The following is a 20330-nucleotide window of genomic DNA, read 5'->3' on the forward strand; positions in this document are numbered from 1 at the left end:
GCCTTTTTTTATAAACATTCCCACATTGAGGTTTTATGCCAAGTTCATGTAGGCTACACACGTCAATGCATTTCCGCAAAGCAGTTAAAACGATTGACTGAATGCGACTGACGGAAAAACTAGAGTTATTACAGTCATTGTCATTTCATTAATTTTCATATTTGAGAATAAAAATACTAGGTGGCTTATTAGGAATGGCTGCAACCTACTATATGCCATGCTGTGTGAATGTACTGTATAGCGATAGAATTGTTTGTATATGTAGAGTGATATATATAGTATAGGCTATATATAGTATAGACTATAGTATAGTCCACTGTGTATTGTGTGTCCTGTCTATTGTACTGTCCTCTTGCATTGAATGTATCCCTGTACCATGTGTCAGAATGTGTTAGCTGCTGATATGTATCAGCATCAATACTGATGAATACAGACTCAGGAGACCAGATAAATTCTATAACTCAACTGTTTATTTGATTTATTTTGCAGAATGCACACAAGAAACAAATTAGACCCAAAGAATCATACACCATCTCCATCAAATCTGATCAGAACTATGCAACTGTTTTTTCCTCTAGCATCAACACTGATTTTATTAACAAAAAAGTGACATAGGTTCAGAATGACTGTTCATGACATTTTTACACATACTCATGACATTTTCTTTAGTTTAGCCAAACACCAAAACGAGATGTGTGTACAAGGAGAGAGGGAGTGAAAGAAAAAATACAGTGGACCATAAAACAGATAAGAGATAAAGTAAGCTAGATCAAGAAACAAAACATTGTTAAAACCAAAGGAAGCAAATGCATACTTTCGGTAAATGAAACAGAATAGCCTATATGGGTGCATGAACTCCCATAAAAAATAATTGACAGCAGTTTTATAGAGTTGATAGATTCCAGAAACATTGATTGTCTTTGCAATTATGGTCTTTACAACAGAGTCATTCTTGAGAATATGTTATAAAGGGCCAGCTCTATGTTGTGTAAATATGCTTCTGCATTGATTATATAATATCAAAGCTTCAAAATAAAATGAAATCATTTCATACATACAAACAAGTAGATGTTTTTTCTTTGTGTCTGGGTGTATAAACAACATTTTCTTAGAAATAACTATTGTAACTATATCTCTTTTGTGCAACAGACCCCTGGATACAAATATACCACACCTACTCTTAACAACATTCATTTAATTGAATGCAATAACACAATTGGACAAACCCTGTGAGACACTATTGGTGAGAATTTGGTAAGATGGTATATGTTCAATAAATTTTGACTATGTACAAAAAACAATATTTAATATTACAATACAAATTCATCTTATTTACAGTTTGATGATTTTAAACAATCTCATGTACTCCTGTGTGATTAATGAAATTTGGAAATTTACTTTTAATTAATTAAAAATGAGATGAGTGTGTGCTTCCCTCTCAGGTTTTAAATACCTCAACACTTAGGGATTTTTCATGTATGGGAGCAGGTATTTGGGTGTACATGAGAGAGTTTTATTTTACACTTACAATTCATCATTTTTTTGGTGACACAGATAGCTCAACTCTTGGGAACCTGAAACCTCCTCTCGACCCACTGTCACTACTGGAGGATGAAGACAGTCTAGATTTTTTAGATGGGAGAGAAACACCTGCACTTCCCTCTACTCTTGCTTCACTATCCTCGCCAAGTGTCACTTCATATGAGCCCTTTGACTTTGAACCAAAACCTCCAAAGGTGCCAAACTTCAACTTGCCTTTCTTTCCTTTGCCCTTGGCTCCCCCTAGATCTAAAGAAATGTCACCACCCTCTGCTTCTAAGTGAGCTGATGGGGAACTAACAGCAAGCCCTCCCTCATCACTCAGAGAAGAAGACCGATGCCTTGATTTCTTAAATAGATCCAGTGAAGCAGATTTACCTTTAGGTGACACACTCAGTCCAGAATCACCCTCTAATTGTAACTTTCCACTCACCAATTCCCCAGAACTTAAACTTAAATCTTTAGAGACCTTTCCACCTTTTCCACTACCACTCAGTTCTACCTCTGGTCCCTGAAGGCTTAAATCAACTGCACTACTTCCCTTTGCTTTTGATTTGCCAAAAAATCTAGGCATCTTGACCTTTACTTTTCCTTCACTGTGCTTCAGTTCTGGACTGGGGACTTCAATCTTCTGTGAACTGATGTGGCCACTAACAGATGGAGACTGTATGTTTATGTCTCCACTAGCCACTGCTCCTGACTCAACATTTCCTCCAACTCCCCGGCCTTCCACCTGAGGCAGAGCAATACCAAACTTTGGTACCTTGATTTTGGGAAATGTAACTGTGCCCTCTGGGTATTGAAGGCCACCAGATGCGCTGCCCCCTGAAACACTTGTGTCCATTTCTGCACCTCCTTTCACATCTATTTTTGGACCTTTAAAACCTGCAGACATGGCTGCCTTTCCTTGTCCATTTAGATTTGCATCAATGTCAGGAGCAGTCACATTCACATTTGGCATTTTGACATTAGGTGTCTTTAGTTTCACATCTGGCCCCTCCAGACTAACACTTGGACTGTCAATACCTGAACCCGCAATGCTAGTGTTCAAGTTAGCAGATGCCAAATCTATACCAGGTGATTTCAATCCCGCTGAGAAAGAGCCATCCCCTTTCACTTTGGGTGATTTGATATCAAATTCCACATCAGGGAAATGAAGCTTACCAAAAAGAGGCTTCTTTCCCTTTGTTCCTTTTAGATGAATATCTGGTGTGTCTACATCCAATTCTGCTGCTGGTGTTTCAATGTCAACGTCAGGTTTCTTTACCTTTCCTTTCACTTTAGGAAGTTTAAATTTACCTTTCTTTCCCTTGACATTGATGTCAATATCAGGAGCATCAAGACTTGCATCAACATCTGGGAGACTGACTTCTGCTTTGGGACCTTTGGCTCCCATACTGAACATGGGTGTCTTAACCTTTGCTTCAGGCCCTTCAACTTCTGGAGACTTAATTGCAAACTTGGGACCTTTAAATTTGGGAAATGTGACTCCTGTTTTTTCTGTATCAATGGATACACCTTCAACATTGATGGTGGGTGCTTCAATGTTGACATTTGGACCTTTGATATCTCTTTCCAGTTTTGGCACTGACACATCAAAGTCTCCCTTCACTTTTTGTCCTTTCAAATTCAAATTGACATCTGGCATAGAAATCTTGGGTCCTGATATTGATGGCATCTTGAACTTAGGGCCTTTGATTTTACCTTCTGGTCCTCCAATGTCAATTTCAGGACCTTTGATGTCAACATTTGGGGCATTAAGATTTAAGTCACCCTGAGGGAAATTAACATCAACGTCAGGGCCCTCTACTTTTGGGCCTCCAATGCCAAATGATGGCATTTTTATTTTTGGCATCTTGAAGCCACCTTCTGGACCTTCTATCTTAAGATCGGGCGCTTCGATGTCAACTTGGGGTACTTGAATGTCTCCCTCAATGTGGGGCAAAGACAAATCCATATCACCTTTTACTTTTGGACCTTTCAGATTGAAATCAACATCTGGCATTGATATTTTAGGACTGGATATCGAAGGCATTTTAAATTTAGGACCTTTGATTTTACCTTCAGGGCCTTCAATGTCAATCTCTGGACCTTGAATATCAATGTTTGGTGCATTTATGTCAGCTTTGGGAAGTTTCACATCAACATCTGGACCCTCCACTTTTGGTCCTTTGAATCCAAATGATGGCATTTTCATCTTTGGCATTTTGAATCCACCCTCAGGGCCTTCAATGTCAACATCTGGTCCTTCAATATCCACCTGAGGAACTTTTATGTCTCCCTCAATCTTTGGCAATGACACATCCACATCTCCACTGAGCTTAGGCCCTTTCAAGTTGAAGTCTACATCTGGCATGGAAATCTTGGGGCCTGAGATGGATGGCATCTTGAATTTGGGTCCTTTTATCTTACCACTTGGACTCTCAATGTCGACTTCTGGTCCTTTGATGTCAACTTCAGGTGCTTTAATATCAATGTTAGCTTTGGGGAAGTTGACATCAACATCTGGACCCTCTACTTTTGGACCCTTGAAGCCAAATGATGGCATCTTGATCTTTGGCATTTTGAATCCACCTTCAGGGCCCTCAATATCAACATCTGGTCCTTCAATATCCACTTTAGGAGCTTTTATGTCTCCCTCAATCTTTGGCACTGACACATCCACATCTCCTTTGACCTTAGGCCCTTTGAGGTTTATATCCCAATCTGGCATGGAAATCTTAGGTCCTGACATAGATGGCATCTTGAATTTGGGTCCTTTGATTTTGCCATCAGGGCCTTCAATGTCAATTTCTGGCCCTTTGATATCAACTTCGGGAGCTTTGATGTCAATGTCAGCTTTGGGGAGATTGATATCAACATCTGGACCCTCTACTTTTGGACCCTTGATGCCAAATGATGGCATTTTGATTTTAGGCATTTTGAATCCACCCTCAGGCCCTTCAATATCAACATTTGGTCCTTCAATATCCAGTTTAGGAGCTTTTATTTCTCCCTCAATTTTTGGCATGGACGCATCCACATCTCCACTGAACTTGGGCCCTTTCATGTTGAAGTCCACATCTGGCATGGAAATCTTGGGTCCTGAGATGGATGGCATCTTGAATTTGGGTCCTTTGATGTTACCACTCGGACCCTCAATATCAACTCCTGGTCCTCTGATGTCAACTTCAGGTGCTTTGATATCAATGCCAGCTTTAGGGAGGTTGACATCAACATCTGGACCCTCCACTTTTGGACCTTTGAAGCCAAATGATGGCATCTTGAATTTTGGTCCTTTGATTTTACCATCAGGGCCTTCGATGTCAAATTCTGGCCCTTTGATGTCAACTTCAGGTGCTTTGATGTCAATGTCAGCTTTGGGGAGATTGATGTCAACATCTGGACCCTCTACTTTTGGACCCTTGAAGCCAAATGATGGCATTTTGATCTTTGGCATTTTAAATCCACCTTCGGGGCCCTCAATGTCAACATCTGGTCCTTCAATATCCACTTTAGGAGCTTTTATGTCTCCCTCAATCTTTGGTACTGACATATCCACATCTCCTTTGAGCTTAGGCCCTTTGAGGTTTATATCCCAATCTGGCATGGAAATCTTAGGTCCTGACATAGATGGCATCTTGAATTTGGGTCCTTTGATTTTACCATCAGGGCCTTCAATGTCAACTTCTGGTCCTTTGATATCAACTTCAGGTACTTTGATGTCAATGTCGGCTTTGGGGAGATTGAGATCAACATCTGGACCCTCTACTTTTGGACCCTTGAAGCCAAATGATGGCATTTTAAACTTAGGCATTTTGAATCCACCTTCGGGACCCTCAATGTCAACATCTGGTCCTTCAATATCCACTTTAGGAGCTTTTATGTCTCCCTCAATCTTTGGTACTGACATATCCACATCTCCTTTGAGCTTAGGCCCTTTGAGGTTTATATCCCAATCTGGCATGGAAATCTTAGGTCCTGAAATAGATGGCATTTTGATTTTGGGTCCTTTGATTTTGCCATCAGGGCCTTCAATGTCAACTTCAGGTCCTTTGATATCAACTTCAGGTACTTTGATGTCAATGTCGGCTTTGGGGAGATTGAGATCAACATCTGGACCCTCTACTTTTGGACCCTTGAAACCAAATGATGGCATTTTGATCTTTGGCATTTTGAATCCACCTTCAGGGCCCTCAATGTCAACATCTGGTCCTTCAATATCCACTTTAGGAGCTTTTATGTCTCCCTCAATCTTTGGTACTGACATATCCACATCTCCTTTGAGCTTAGGCCCTTTGAGGTTTATATCCCAATCTGGCATGGAAATCTTAGGTCCTGAAATAGACGGCATTTTGAATTTGGGTCCTTTGATTTTGCCATCAGGGCCTTCAATGTCAACTTCAGGTCCTTTGATATCAACTTCAGGTACTTTGATGTCAATGTCGGCTTTGGGGAGATTGAGATCAACATCTGGACCCTCTACTTTTGGACCCTTGAAACCAAATGATGGCATTTTGATCTTAGGCATTTTGAATCCACCTTCGGGACCCTCAATGTCAACATCTGGTCCTTCAATATCCACTTTAGGAGCTTTTATGTCCCCCTCAATTTTTGGCAGTGACAAATCCCCATCCCCACTGAGCTTTGACCCTTTCAGGTTGAAGTCCACATCTGGCATGGAAATCTTAGGTCCTGAGATGGATGGCATCTTGAATTTGGGTCCTTTTATCTTACCACTTGGACTATCAATGTCAATTTCTGGTCCTTTGATATCAACTTCAGGTGCTTTGATGTCAATGTCAGCTTTGGGGAGATTGATATCAACATCTGGACCCTCTACTTTTGGACCCTTGAAGCCAAATGATGGCATTTTGATTTTTGGCATTTTGAATCCACCTTCAGGACCCTCAATATCAACATCTGGTCCTTCAATATCCACTTTAGGAGCTTTTATGTCTCCTTCAATCTTAGGTACTGACATATCCACATCTCCTTTGAGCTTAGGCCCTTTGAGGTTTATATCCCAATCTGGCATGGAAATCTTAGGTCCTGAAATAGATGGCATTTTGAATTTGGGTCCTTTGATTTTGCCATCAGGGCCTTCAATGTCAATTTCTGGCCCTTTGATGTCAAATTCAGGAGCTTTGACGTCAATGTCAGCTTTGGGGATATTGATGTCAACATCTGGACCCTCTATTTTTGGTCCCTTGAAGCCAAATGATGGCATTTTGACCTTAGGCATTTTGAATCCACCTTCGGGACCCTCAATGTCAAAATCTGGTCCTTCAATGTCCACTTTAGGAGCTTTTATTTCTCCCTCAATTTTTGGCAGAGACAAATCCGCATCCCCACTGAGCTTTGGCCCTTTCAGGTTGAAGTCCACATCTGGCATGGAAATCTTGGGTCCTGAAATAGATGGCATCTTGAATTTGGGTCCTTTTATCTTACCACTTGGACTCTCAATGTCAACTTCTGGTCCTTTTATATCAACTTCAGGTGCTTTGATATCAATGTCAGCTTTGGGGAGATTGATATCAACATCTGGACCTTCTACTTTTGGACCCTTGAAGCCAAATGATGGCATTTTGATCTTTGGCATTTTGAATCCACCCTCTGGGCCCTCAATGTCGACATCTGGTCCTTCAATATCCACTTTAGGAACTTTTATGTCTCTCTCAATCTTTGGTACTGACATATCCACATCTCCTTTGAGCTTAGGTCCTTTGAGGTTTATATCCCAATCTGGCATGGAAATCTTAGGTCCTGACATAGATGGCATCTTGAATTTGGGTCCTTTGATTTTACCATCAGGGCCTTCGATGTCAACTTCTGGCCCTTTGATATCAACCTCAGGTACTTTGATGTCAATGTCGGCTTTGGGGAGATTGATATCAACATCTGGACCCTCTACCTTTGGACCCTTGAAGCCAAATGATGGCATTTTGATCTTTGGCATTTTGAATCCACCTTCGGGACCTTCAATGTCAACATCTGGTCCTTCAATATTCACTTTAGGAGCTTTTATGTCTCCCTCAATCTTTGGCACTGACATATCCACATCTCCTTTGAGCTTAGGCCCTTTGAGGTTTACATCAAAATCTGGCATGGAAATCTTAGGTCCTGACATAGATGGCATCTTAAATTTGGGTCCTTTGATTTTACCATCAGGGCCTTCAATGTCAACTTCTGGTCCTTTGATACCAACTTCAGGTGCATCGATGTCGATGTCAGCTTTGGGAAGATCAACATCAATATCTGGCATCTCAACCTTTGGGCCTCTGAACCCGAATTTTGGCATCTTGAATTTGGATCCTTTAACTTTAGGTCCTGTCACACCCAGATCAAGTTCAAGACCTTCTGCACTACCTTTTGGCCCTTTGATGTTGATATCCCCTTGAGCTAATTTAACGTCAGCTTCAGGAGCCTTGACCTTTGGACCCTTAAATCCAAATTTTGGCATTTTGAATTTTGTCTTCTTCGATGGAAGTTCAGGACTATCAATTGTTACATCTGGTCCCTGAATTTCAGCCTTTGGCAAATTAATATCCCCCTCCATATCTCCCTTCAACTTCGGCCCTTTAAGATTGAAGTCAACATCAGGGAAAGATATTTTTGGTCCAGATAGTGTTGGCAACTTGAACTTTGGCCCCTTAAGATGTCCCTCTGGAGATTCAAAGTCAACATTAGGACCTTCAATGTCAACTTTGGGTTTCTTTATATCACCCTCGATTTTTGGTCCTGAGATATCAACATCTCCCTTTAATTTGGGACCCTTGAGGCCAAAGTCCACATCTGGCATGGAAATTTTGGGTCCTGAAATGGATGGCATCTTGAATTTGGGTCCTTTGATGTTGCCATCAAAACCTTCAACGTCAATTTCTGGTCCTTTAATATCAACTTCAGGTGCTTTGATGTCAATGTCGGCTTTGGGGAGATGGACATCAACATCTGGACCCTCTACTTTTGGACCCTTGAAGCCAAATGATGGCATTTTGATCTTTGGCATTTTGAATCCACCTTCAGGGCCCTCAATATCAACATCTGGTCCTTCAATATCCACTTTAGGAGCTTTTATGTCTCCCTCAATCTTTGGCAATGATGCATCCACATCTCCTTTGAGCTTAGGTCCTTTGAGGTTGATATCAAAATCAGGCATGGAAATCTTGGGCCCTGAAATCGATGGCATCTTGAATTTAGGTCCTTTGATTTTACCATCAGGGCCTTCAATGTCAACTTCTGGTCCTTTGATATCAAATTCAGGTGTCTTAATGTCAATGTCAGCTTTGGGGAGATTGGCATCAATGTCTGGACCATCTACTTTTGGACCCTTGAAGCCAAATGATGGCATTTTGATCTTTGGCATTTTAAATCCACCTTCGGGGCCCTCAATGTCAACATCCGGTCCTTCAATATCCACTTTAGGAGCTTTTATGTCTCCCTCAATCTTTGGCAATGACACATCCACATCTCCACTGATATTAGGCCTTTTCAAGTTGAAGTCCACATCTGGCATGGAAATCTTGGGTCCTGAGATGGATGGCATCTTGAATTTGGGTCCTTTTATCTTACCACTAGGACTCTCAATGTCAACCTCTGGTAGTTTGATGTCAACTTCAGGTGCTTTGACATCAATGTCAGCTTTGGGGAGTTTGACATCAACATCTGCACCCTCCACCTTTGGACCCTTGAAGCCAAATGATGGCATTTTGATTTTTGGCATTTTAAATCCACCTTCGGGACCCTCAATATCAACATCTGGTCCTTCAATGTTCACCTTAGGAGCTTTTATGTCTCCCTCAATTGTTGGCACTGACACATCCACATCTCCTTTGAGCTTAGGCCCTTTCACATTCATATCCCAATCTGGCATGGAAATCTTAGGTCCTGAAATAGATGGCATTTTGAATTTGGGTCCTTTGATTTTACCATCAGGGCCTTCAATGTCAACTTCTGGTCCTTTGATATCAACTCCAGGTCCTTTGATGTCAATGTCAGCTTTGGGGAGATTGATATCAACATCTGGACCCTCTACTTTTGGACCCTTGAAGCCAAATGATGGCATTTTGATCTTTGGCATTTTGAATCCACCTTCAGGACCCTCAATGTCAACATCTGGTCCTTCAATGTCCACTTTAGGAGCTTTTATTTCTCCCTCAAATTTTGGCAGTGACAAATCCGCATCCCCACTGAGCTTAGGCCCTTTCAGGTTGAAGTCCACATCTGGCATGGAAATCTTGGGTCCTGAGATGGATGGCATCTTGAATTTGGGTCCTTTTATCTTACCACTAGGACTCTCAATGTCAACTTCTGGTCCTTTGATATCAACTTCAGGTGCTTTGACATCAATGTCAGCTTTGGGGAGTTTGACATCAACATCTGCACCCTCCACCTTTGGACCCTTGAAGCCAAATGATGGCATTTTGATTTTTGGCATTTTAAATCCACCTTCGGGACCCTCAATATCAACATCTGGTCCTTCAATGTTCACCTTAGGAGCTTTTATGTCTCCCTCAATCTTTGGCACTGACACATCCACATCTCCTTTGAGCTTAGGCCCTTTCACATTGATATCCCAATCTGGCATGGAAATCTTAGGTCCTGAAATAGATGGCATTTTGAATTTGGGTCCTTTGATTTTACCATCAGGGCCTTCAATGTCAACTTCTGGTCCTTTGATATCAACTCCAGGTGCTTTGATGTCAATGCCGGCTTTGGGGAGATTGATATCAACATCTGGACCCTCTACTTTTGGACCCTTGAAGCCAAATGATGGCATTTTGATCTTTGGCATTTTGAATCCACCTTCAGGACCCTCAATGTCAACATCTGGTCCTTCAATGTCCACTTTAGGAGCTTTTATTTCTCCCTCAATTTTTGGCAGTGACAAATCCGCATCCCCACTGAGCTTAGGCCCTTTCAGGTTGAAGTCCACATCTGGCATGGAAATCTTGGGTCCTGAGATGGATGGCATCTTGAATTTGGGTCCTTTTATCTTACCACTTGGACTATCAATGTCAACTTCTGGTCCTTTGATATCAACTTCAGGTGCTTTGATGTCAATGTCAGCTTTGGGGAGATTGATATCAACATCTGGACCCTCTACTTTTGGACCCTTGAAGCCAAATGATGGCATCTTGATCTTTGGCATTTTGAATCCACCTTCAGGACCCTCAATGTCAACATCCGGTCCTTCAATATCCACTTTAGGAGCTTTTATGTCTCCCTCAATCTTTGGTACTGACATATCCACATCTCCTTTGAGTTTAGGCCCTTTGAGGTTTATATCCCAATCTGGCATGGAAATCTTAGGTCCTGAAATAGATGGCATTTTGAATTTGGGTCCTTTGATTTTACCATCAGGGCCTTCAATGTCAACTTCAGGTGCTTTGATATCAACTTCAGGTGCTTTGATATCAATGTCAGCTTTGGGGAGATTGAGATCAACATCTGGACCCTCTACTTTTGGACCCTTGAAGCCAAATGATGGCATTTTGATTTTAGGCATTTTGAATCCACCTTCGGGACCCTCAATGTCAACATCTGGTCCTTCAATGTCCAGTTTAGGAGCTTTTATGTCTCCCTCAATCTTTGGCAGTGACAAATCTGCATCTCCACTGAGCTTAGGCCCTTTCAGGTTGAAGTCCACATCTGGCATGGAAATCTTGGGTCCTGAGATGGATGGCATCTTGAATTTGGGTCCTTTTATCTTACCACTTGGACTATCAATGTCAACTTCTGGTCCTTTGATATCAACTTTAGGTGCTTTGATGTCAATGTCACCTTTGGGGAGATTGATATCAACATCTGGACCCTCTACTTTTGGACCCTTGAAACCAAATGATGGCATTTTGATCTTTGGCATTTTGAATCCACCTTCAGGACCCTCAATGTCAACATCCGGTCCTTCAATATCCACTTTAGGAGCTTTTATGTCTCCCTCAATCTTTGGTACTGACATATCCACATCTCCTTTGAGTTTAGGCCCTTTGAGGTTTATATCCCAATCTGGCATGGAAATCTTAGGTCCTGAAATAGATGGCATTTTGAATTTGGGTCCTTTGATTTTACCATCAGGGCCTTCAATGTCAACTTCTGGTCCTTTGATATCAACTTCAGGTGCTTTGATATCAATGTCAGCTTTGGGGAGATTGATATCAACATCTGCACCCTCTACTTTTGGACCCTTGAAGCCAAATGATGGCATTTTGATTTTAGGCATTTTGAATCCACCTTCGGGACCCTCAATGTCAACATCTGGTCCTTCAATGTCCAGTTTAGGAGCTTTTATGTCTCCCTCAATCTTTGGCAGTGACAAATCTGCATCTCCACTGAGCTTAGGCCCTTTCAGGTTGAAGTCCACATCTGGCATGGAAATCTTGGGTCCTGAGATGGATGGCATCTTGAATTTGGGTCCTTTTATCTTACCACTTGGACTCTCAATGTCAATTTCTGGTCCTTTGATATCAACTTCAGGTGCTTTGATGTCAATGTCAGCTTTGGGGAGATTGATATCAACATCTGGACCCTCTACTTTTGGACCCTTGAAGCCAAATGATGGCATTTTGATCTTTGGCATTTTGAATCCACCTTCAGGACCCTCAATGTCAACATCTGGTCCTTCAATATCCACTTTAGGAACTTTTATGTCTCCCTCAATCTTTGGTACTGACATATCCACATCTCCTTTGAGCTTAGGCCCTTTGAGGTTTATATCCCAATCTGGCATGGAAATCTTAGGTCCTGAAATAGATGGCATTTTGAATTTGGGTCCTTTGATTTTACCATCAGGGCCTTCAATGTCAACTTCTGGTCCTTTGATATCAACTTCAGGTGCTTTGATATCAATGTCAGCTTTGGGGAGATTGATATCAACATCTGGACCCTCTACTTTTGGACCTTTGAAGCCAAATGATGGCATTTTGATTTTAGGCATTTTGAATCCACCTTCGGGACCCTCAATGTCAACATCTGGTCCTTCAATGTCTGCTTTGGGCAACTTTAAATCACCCTCAATCTTTGGTACAGACATTTCCACATCTCCCTTGAGTTTAGGACCTTTTAGATTTATATCCACATCTGGCATGGAAATCTTAGGTCCTGACAAGGATGGCATCTTGAATTTTGGTCCTTTGATTTTACCACTTGGACTCTCAATATCAACTTCTGGACCTTTGATGTCAACATCAGGTGTCTTAACATCAATATCTACTTTTGGGGCATTTAGGTCAACATCGGGACCTTCTATTTTTGGCCCTTTAAAACCAAAAGATGGCATCTTTATTTTGGGCATTTTGAATCCACCTTCATGGCCCTCAATGTTAACATCTGGTGCTTCAATCTCCACTTTGGGTGATTTTATGTTTCCCCCCATCTTTGGCATTGAAACATCCATATCACCTTTCAACTTTGGACTTTTCAGATTAAAATCAACATCTGGCATGGACATCTTAGGTCCTGATATTGTTGGGATTTTGAATTTTGATCCTTTGATTTTACCACTGGGGCTCTCAATATCAACCTTTGGTCCTTTGATGACAACTTCAGGTGCTTTGATGTCAATGTCAGCTTTGGGGAGATTGATGTCTACATCTGGACCATGTGCTTTGGGACTTTTGAAGCCAAATGATGGCATTTTGATTTTAGGCATTTTGAATCCACCCTCAGGCCCTTCAATATCAACATCTGGACCTTTAATATCAACCTCAGGGGTCTTAATCTCTCCCTCTATCTTCGACACTGACACATCGACATCTCCCTTGAGCTTTGGCCCTTTAAGGTTGAAGTCCACATCTGGCATGGAAATCTTGGGTCCTGAAATGGATGGCATCTTGAATTTGGGTCCTTTTATCTTACCGCTTGGACTCTCAATGTCAACTTCTGGTCCTTTGATATCAACTTCAGGTGCTTTGATGTCAATGTCAGCTTTGGGGAGATTGATATCAACATCTGGACCCTCTACTTTTGGACCCTTGAAGCCAAATGATGGCATTTTGATTTTTGGCATTTTGAATCCACCTTCAGGACCCTCAATGTCAACATCTGGACCTTCAATATCCACTTTAGGAGCTTTTATGTCTCCCTCAATCTTTGGTACTGACATATCCACATCTCCTTTGAGTTTAGGCCCTTTGAGGTTTATATCCCAATCTGGCATGGAAATCTTAGGTCCTGAAATAGATGGCATTTTGAATTTGGGTCCTTTGATTTTACCATCAGGGCCTTCGATGTCAACTTCTGGTCCTTTGATATCAACTTCAGGAGCTTTGATGTCAATGTCAGCTTTGGGGAGATTGATATCAACATCTGGACCCTCTACTTTTGGACCCTTGAAGCCAAATGATGGCATTTTGATCTTTGGCATTTTGAATCCACCTTCAGGACCCTCAATGTCAACATCTGGTCCTTCAATGTCCACTGTAGGAGCTTTTATGTCTCCCTCAATTTTTGGCACTGACACATCCATGTCTCCTTTGAACTTTGGCCCTTTAAGGTTGAAGTCCACATCTGGCATGGAAATCTTAGGTCCTGAGATGGATGGCATCTTAAATTTGGGTCCTTTGATTTTGCCCTCAGGACCTTCAATGTCAATTTCTGGTCCTTTGATGTCAACTTCAGGGGTTTTGATATCAATGTCTGCTTTAGGAAGGTTGATATCAACACCTTGGCCCTCTACTTTTGGACCTTTGAAGCCAAATGATGGCATTTTGATTTTTGGCATTTTGAATCCACCTTCTGGGCCCTCAATATCAACTTCTGGTCCTTCAATATCCACTTTGGGGGCTTTTATGTCCCCCTCAATCTTTGGTGCTGATACATCCAAATCTCCCTTGAGCTTTGGCCCTTTCAGATTGATATTCATATCAGGCATGGAAACTTTAGGTGCTGAGATAGATGGCATCTTGAATTTGGGCCCTTTGATTTTACCCTCAGGACCTTCGACATTCATTTTTGGTCCTTTGATGTCAAATTCAGGTGCCTTAATGTCAACGTCAGCTTTGGGAAGGTTGATGTCAACATCTGGACCCTCCACTTTTGGACCTTTGAAGCCAAATGATGGCATTTTGATTTTAGGCATTTTGAACCCACCTTCTGGGCCCTCAATATCAACATCTAGTCCTTCAATATCTACTTTGGGGGCTTTTATGTCTCCCTCAATCTTTGGCACTGACACATCCACATCTCCCTTCAGCTTAGGCCCTTTCAGGTTGATATTCATATCAGGCATGGAAACTTTAGGTCCTGAGATTGATGGCATCTTGAATTTGGGCCCTTTGATTTTGCCCTCTGGACCTTCAATGTCAATTTCTGGTCCTTTGATGTCAACTTCAGGGGCTTTGACATCGATATCAGCTTTGGGAAGTTTGATATCCACATCTGGACCCTCTACTTTTGGACCTTTGAAGCCAAATGATGGCATTTTGATTTTAGGCATTTTGAATCCACCTTCTGGGCCCTCAATATCAACATCTGGTCCTTCAATATCCACTTTGGGGGCTTTTATGTCTCCCTCAATCTTTGGCACTGACACATCCACATCTCCTTTGAGCTTAGGCCCTTTCACATTGATATCCCAATCTGGCATGGAAATCTTAGGTCCTGAGATTGATGGCATCTTGAACTTGGGCCCTTTGATTTTACCCTCAGGACCCTCTACATCAATTTCTGCTCCTTTGATGTCAAATTCAGGTGCCTTGATGTCAGCGTCAGCTTTGGGAAGGTTGATGTCAACATCTGGACCCTCCACTTTTGGACCTTTGAAGCCAAATGATGGCATTTTGATTTTAGGCATTTTGAACCCACCTTCTGGGCCCTCAATGTCAATATCTGGTCCTTCAATATCCACTTTGGGGGTTTTTATATCCCCCTCAATCTTTGGCATTGACCCATCCACATCTCCCTTCAGTTTAGGCCCTTTAAGTTTGATATCCAAATCTGGCATGGAAATCTTAGGACTAGAGATAGATGGCATTTTGAATTTGGGCCCTTTGATTTTGCCATCAGGACCTTCAATGTCAATTTCTGGTCCTTTGATGTCAACTTCAGGGGCTTTGACATCAATATCAGCTTTGGGAAGTTTGATATCCACATCTGGACCCTCTACTTTTGGACCTTTGAAGCCAAATGATGGCATTTTGATTTTAGGCATTTTGAATCCACCTTCTGGGCCCTCAATATCAACATCTGGTCCTTCAATATCCACTTTGGGGGCTTTTATATCCCCCTCAATCTTTGGTGCTGATACATCCAAATCTCCCTTGAGCTTTGGCCCTTTCAGGTTGATATTCATATCTGGCATTGAAACTTTAGGTGCTGAGATAGATGGCATCTTGAATTTGGGCCCTTTGATTTTACCCTCAGGACCTTCTACATCAATTTCCGCTCCTTTGATCTCAAATTCAGGTGCCTTGATGTCAGCGTCAGCTTTGGGAAGGTTGATATCCACATCTGGACCCTCCACTTTTGGACCTTTGAAGCCAAATGATGGCATTTTGATTTTAGGCATTTTGAACCCACCTTCTGGGCCCTCAATGTCAACATCTGGTCCTTCAATATCCACTTTGGGGGCTTTTATATCCCCCTCAATCTTTGGCACTGACCCATCCACATCTCCCTTCAGCTTAGGCCCTTTAAGTTTGATATCCAAATCTGGCATGGAAATTTTAGGACTAGAGATAGATGGCATCTTGAATTTGGGCCCTTTGATTTTGCCATCAGGACCTTCAATGTCAATTTCTGGTCCTTTGATGTCAACTTCAGGGGCTTTGACATCAATATCAGCTTTGGGAAGTTTGATATCTACATCTGGACCCTCTACTTTTGGACCTTTGAAGCCAAATGATGGCATTTTGATTTTAGGCATTCTGAATCCACCTTCTGGGCCCTCAATATCAACATCTGGTCCTTCAATATCCACTTTGGGGGCTTTTATATCCCCCTCAATCTTTGGTGCTGATACATCCAAATCTCCCTTGAGCTTTGGCCCTTTCAGGTTGATATTCATATCTGGCATTGAAACTTTAGGTGCTGAGATAGATGGCATCTTGAATTTGGGCCCTTTGATTTTACCCTCAGGACCTTCTACATCAATTTCTGCTCCTTTGATGTCAAATTCAGGTGCCTTGATGTCAACGTCAGCTTTGGGAAGGTTGATGTCAACATCTGGACCCTCTACTTTTGGACCTTTGAAGCCAAATGATGGCATTTTGATTTTAGGCATTTTGAACCCACCTTCTGGGCCCTCAATATCAACTTCTGGTCCTTCAATATCCACTTTGGGGGCTTTTATGTTTCCCTCAATCTTTGGCACTGACACATCCACATCTCCCTTCAGCTTAGGTCCTTTCAGGTTGATATTCATATCAGGCATGGACACTTTAGGTCCTGAGATTGATGGTATGTTGAAATTGGGCCCTTTGATTTTACCTTCAGGGTCTTCGACATCAATTTTTGGTCCTTTGATGTCAACTTCAGGGGCTTTGACATCGATATCAGCTTTGGGAAGTTTGATATCCACATCTGGACCCTCTACTTTTGGACCTTTGAAGCCAAATGATGGCATTTTGATTTTAGGCATTTTGAATCCACCTTCTGGGCCCTCAATATCAACATCTGGTCCTTCAATATCCACTTTGGGGGCTTTTATATCCCCCTCAATCTTTGGTGCTGATACATCCAAATCTCCCTTGAGCTTTGGCCCTTTCAGGTTGATATTCATATCTGGCATTGAAACTTTAGGTGCTGAGATAGATGGCATTTTGAATTTGGGCCCTTTGATTTTACCCTCTGGACCTTCTACATCAATTTCTGCTCCTTTGATGTCAAATTCAGGTGCCTTGATGTCAACGTCAGCTTTGGGAAGGTTGATGTCAACATCTGGACCCTCCACTTTTGGACCTTTGAAGCCAAATGATGGCATTTTGATTTTAGGCATTTTGAACCCACCTTCTGGGCCCTCAATATCAACTTCTGGTCCTTCAATATCCACTTTGGGGGCTTTTATGTCTCCCTCAATCTTTGGCACTGACACATCCACATCTCCCTTCAGCTTAGGCCCTTTCAGGTTGATATTCATATCAGGCATGGAAACTTTAGGTCCTGAGATTGATGGCATGTTGAACTTGGGCCCTTTGATTTTACCCTCTGGGCCTTCTACATCAATTTCTGCTCCTTTGATGTCAAATTCAGGTGCCTTGATGTCAACGTCAGCTTTGGGAAGGTTGATGTCAACATCTGGACCCTCCACTTTTGGACCTTTGAAGCCAAATGATGGCATTTTGATTTTAGGCATTTTGAATCCACCTTCTGGGCCCTCAATATCAACTTCTGGTCCTTCAATATCCATTTTAGGGGCTTTTATGTCTCCCTCAATCTTTGCTGCTGACACATCCACATCACCCTTGAGCTTAGGCCCTTTCAGGTTGATATTCACCTCTGGCATGGAAACTTTAGGTCCTGAGATAGATGGCGCCTTGAATTTGGGCCCTTTGATTTTACCCTCAGGGCCTTCTACATCAATTTCTGGTCCTTTTGTATCAATTTCAGGTGCCTTGATATTAATGTCTGTTTTGGAGAGACTTGCATCTGCATCTACTTTTGAACCTTTTAAGCCAAGCGATGACATCTTAATTTTTGGCATCTTAAATCCACCTTCTGGGCTCTCAATATCTACTTCTGGTGCTTTGATGTTCCCTTCAATCTTTGGCACTGGCACTGACATATCCACACCTCCCTTCAGCCTAGGCCCTCTCACATTGATATCTACATCTGCCGTTGACATAGTTGGTCCTGATGTGGATGGCATCTTGAATTTGGATCCTTTGATTTTGGGTCCTTTTATGTCAACTTCAGGTGCTTTGATATCAATGTCAGCTTTGGGGAGGGTGCTATAAATATCAGGACCTTCCACTTTTGACTTTACTCCAAATGATGGTATCTTTATCTTTGGCATTGTGAAGCTACCTTCAGGCCCTTCAGTATCAACATCTGGACATTTAATGTCTACTTTAGGTGCCTTTATTTCTCCCTCAATCTTTGGCACTGTCACATCAACACCTCCCTTTATCTTTGCACCATTCAGGTTTACGTCCACATCTGGCTTTGAGAGTTGAGGCCCGGACAAAGATGGAATCTTGACCTTAGATCCCTGCATTTTATATTCACTAACAATTTCTGGTGTTTTAATATGAATGCTACTGTCAACTTTAGGTGCTTTGATGTCAGTGTCAGCTTTTGGGAGTCTAACATTGAAATCTGGACCTTCAACATTAGGACCTTTGATACCACATGATGGCACCTTCATTTTTGGCATTTTGAATCCACCCTCAGGTCCTTTGATCTTCACATCTGTCCCTTTGATGTCTAATTCAGGTCTTGTCACATGTCCCTCTATCATTGGTATGGGCATATCTACATCACCAGTCAGGTTAGCTCTTTTCAGATTGGCATCAACATCAGGCATTGATATTTTTGCCCCAGATATAGATGCCATTTGTATATTTGGGCCTTTGATTTGACCATCTGGACCTTTGATGTCAATTTCTTGACCTTTTATGTTTACTTTAGGTGCATTCATGTCAATGTCTGTTTTAGTGAGTTTAACTTCAACCTCTCTCTTCAGCTTTGGGCCTTGCAGGTTGACATCCACAGCTGGCATTGAAATCTTTGGCCCTGTAACTTGGGGGGATTTGATGTCACTTTTCAGTCCAGGAACTGAAACATCTACATTCCCTTTCACATTTGGTATTGCCATTTCTGCCTTTGAGGAAAGACCTGAGGTATCAATGTCTAATGTTGGTGTTTTAAATCCTGCTGATATCCTCCCTCTACTCAGTTCAGTATCAATATCCGTGGAACCTCCACCAAGTTTGACATTGGGAATATCAATACTACCTGATCCCTTTGTCTGTTGGTGACTGATGGTAATTCCAGATACTTGACTAATCACTTTGCCCCTCTCACCCAAACTGATGTCTACATTTCCCTCTTCTATCTTACCCACTGATGTAGAGGAAATGTGTGTGCTTTTTCCTGGTAAGGACACACTAATTAACCCTCCTTTCCCATCAGACGAGGGTATTTCTATACCTCCTAAGCCTCCTATTGTAACAGGTTTACTGCCGGTGTTCATGCTGTCTCTTATTGTCACATTTGTTCCTGACACCCGAGTGCTTCCATCTCCTTGCTCACCACTCCCCCTTGACATCCCAAAGCCTCCCTCACCTCTAGCCCCTGATATTCCAAAGTTAGGCCCCTTAAATCTAAGACCTACACCACCATCCCCCCCTATCTCTCTGGTAATTGTTGTGGTCTTCACCCCTCCAGTGCTCCAGTGTGTCTCTGTGGAGCTAGCTTGTGGCCCAGTCAAAGAGACATTGCCTAACTCAAAAACTCCCTCTTCTGCTCCCCCTTTACCTGAGGGACTTCCATGTGAGATTCTGATACGAGGGGAGCCATCCCCAGATTCGTGCCTTAGCCCCTTGAACTCTGGGCTTGAAAGTTCAAGCTGCTCACTTATGCCACTTGGCATATCCACAGTGTAGGTAGTGATGCGGCGGGTGATGGTGGTAATTGTGCTGCCATCGCTGCTTGTGCTGCTATGCCGCTCAGTGCGCACGTCTACTCCTTCTGCAAGGTCTTCAGATTTCAGCCTTGGTTTAATCTTTTTTGTGTATATTCTCTTGTAGTCCTCATCATCCCCACTCTGTTGATAGAAAAAGACCAAATGCTGTTATACGGAATGTAAATATTATTCTATCATTAAAATTTTCAGTAGATTCCCTGTAATAAATCAGTGACAATCACAAATGATT

At 42.1% G+C, this 20330-nt stretch overlaps 1 protein-coding gene across 1 annotated transcript in view; it reads right to left on the bottom strand.

Annotated features, from left to right (window-relative positions):
- Positions 1-448: 448 nt before the first annotated feature.
- The window catches only part of ahnak (AHNAK nucleoprotein), a 36286-nt gene continuing 16404 nt past the window's right edge, over positions 449-20330 (bottom strand). Inside the window, exon 6 of the mRNA XM_071532088.1 lies at positions 449-20221. Within this exon, the coding sequence (XP_071388189.1) occupies positions 1535-20221 (18687 nt within the window). The 3' untranslated portion in view covers positions 449-1534. The remainder of the gene's footprint in view (positions 20222-20330) is intronic.

Source organism: Centroberyx affinis, unplaced genomic scaffold (genome assembly GCF_046629955.1).
Source record: "Centroberyx affinis isolate AG114_WGS23_722 - 3 ecotype Tasmania unplaced genomic scaffold, CSIRO-AGI_Caff_v1 ptg002162l_1, whole genome shotgun sequence".
NCBI lineage: Eukaryota > Metazoa > Chordata > Actinopteri > Beryciformes > Berycidae > Centroberyx > Centroberyx affinis.